Here is an 879-nt window from a genome sequence, read left to right as displayed (position 1 = left end):
TGCGCAGCGCTGGATCGATGAGCTGCGGGCCGAGTTGCCCGAGCAGCCGGGCCTGTCGCTCACGCTCGCGGGCTCGAAGCGCGACCTCTGCCCAAAGGCGCGGCAGGTCAAGACGCAGGATGCCAAGGCCGTGGCGGCAGCCAACGGCGCGAGCTATCTGGAGGTGAGCGCGAGGGACGGGATGAACGTTGCGGAGCTATTTGCCGCCGTCGCGGCGAGCGTCGACCCCGAGAGCCGGCCCGCCTCCCGCGGCGTTAAGCTCGACGACTCGAGTCGAGACGGCCGCCGCGACTGGCCCGGCTGCTGCTAGCGTGGCGGTGCGACGCCTCGCGCGCGCGGGCGCGAGCCGTACGTATAACCAATAACGTAAGGGTACGAGACCCGTCCCGAGACGTGTGTGCGCGCGATTGCGCGCGCAGGGTAGGACAAGCTGCGGGCGGCTGGTGCGCCATTGCATGGCGGCACACAGCCCAGGGAAGGACAGCTTAATTGTTTTATCCTTCAGAAGTCATGCGGATGCGCATGCACACGGAAGGGCGGGAGAGTGTCGCATGAAAGAGAAGTCGGCGGTCCGGTGGGATGTCGGGAGTTCGAGCTCGAGAGCGGTCCGCCAGAGAGGCGACGCAAAGGCCTCTCGCACCGGGCACCGGAGTTCATGCAGCCTTTCGCCTCGGCGGTAGAGGTGCGTTGGGCGTCAAGCGCCGCACGACAGCGCGCACCAAACTGGCAGCTAGGTAGACGGCAGACACCAGCGCGAGCACGTCCAGAGGTGAGAGGGTGTACACACCTCCGTTCGGCGCCGAGCCCATCCAAGCTCGCGCGGAGAGCGGGGCGCTCTCAGCGCCCTGGAGTCAGAGCCGTCCGAAAGAAACCGTGTTC

The 879-nt window shown here is 67.2% G+C and overlaps 1 protein-coding gene across 1 annotated transcript; it reads left to right on the top strand.

The window, feature by feature from the left end:
• Nucleotides 1-22: 22 nt before the first annotated feature.
• On the top strand, nt 23-310 carry Rab5L-2 (rab family GTPase; the record flags this gene model as incomplete). The annotated part of the gene is made up of 1 exon (XM_005770975.1): nt 23-310. A coding segment is annotated over one exon (288 nt), but the record flags the coding sequence as incomplete, so codon positions are not given.
• Nucleotides 311-879: the final 569 nt, after the last annotated feature.

The sequence above is a fragment of the Emiliania huxleyi genome (genome assembly GCF_000372725.1).
Source record: "Emiliania huxleyi CCMP1516 unplaced genomic scaffold EMIHUscaffold_3957, whole genome shotgun sequence".
NCBI classification, from domain to species: Eukaryota; Haptophyta; order Isochrysidales; family Noelaerhabdaceae; genus Emiliania; species Emiliania huxleyi.
The sequence above is the reverse complement of the archived record's forward strand: the minus strand, read 5'-3'. Positions and strand labels throughout refer to the sequence as shown.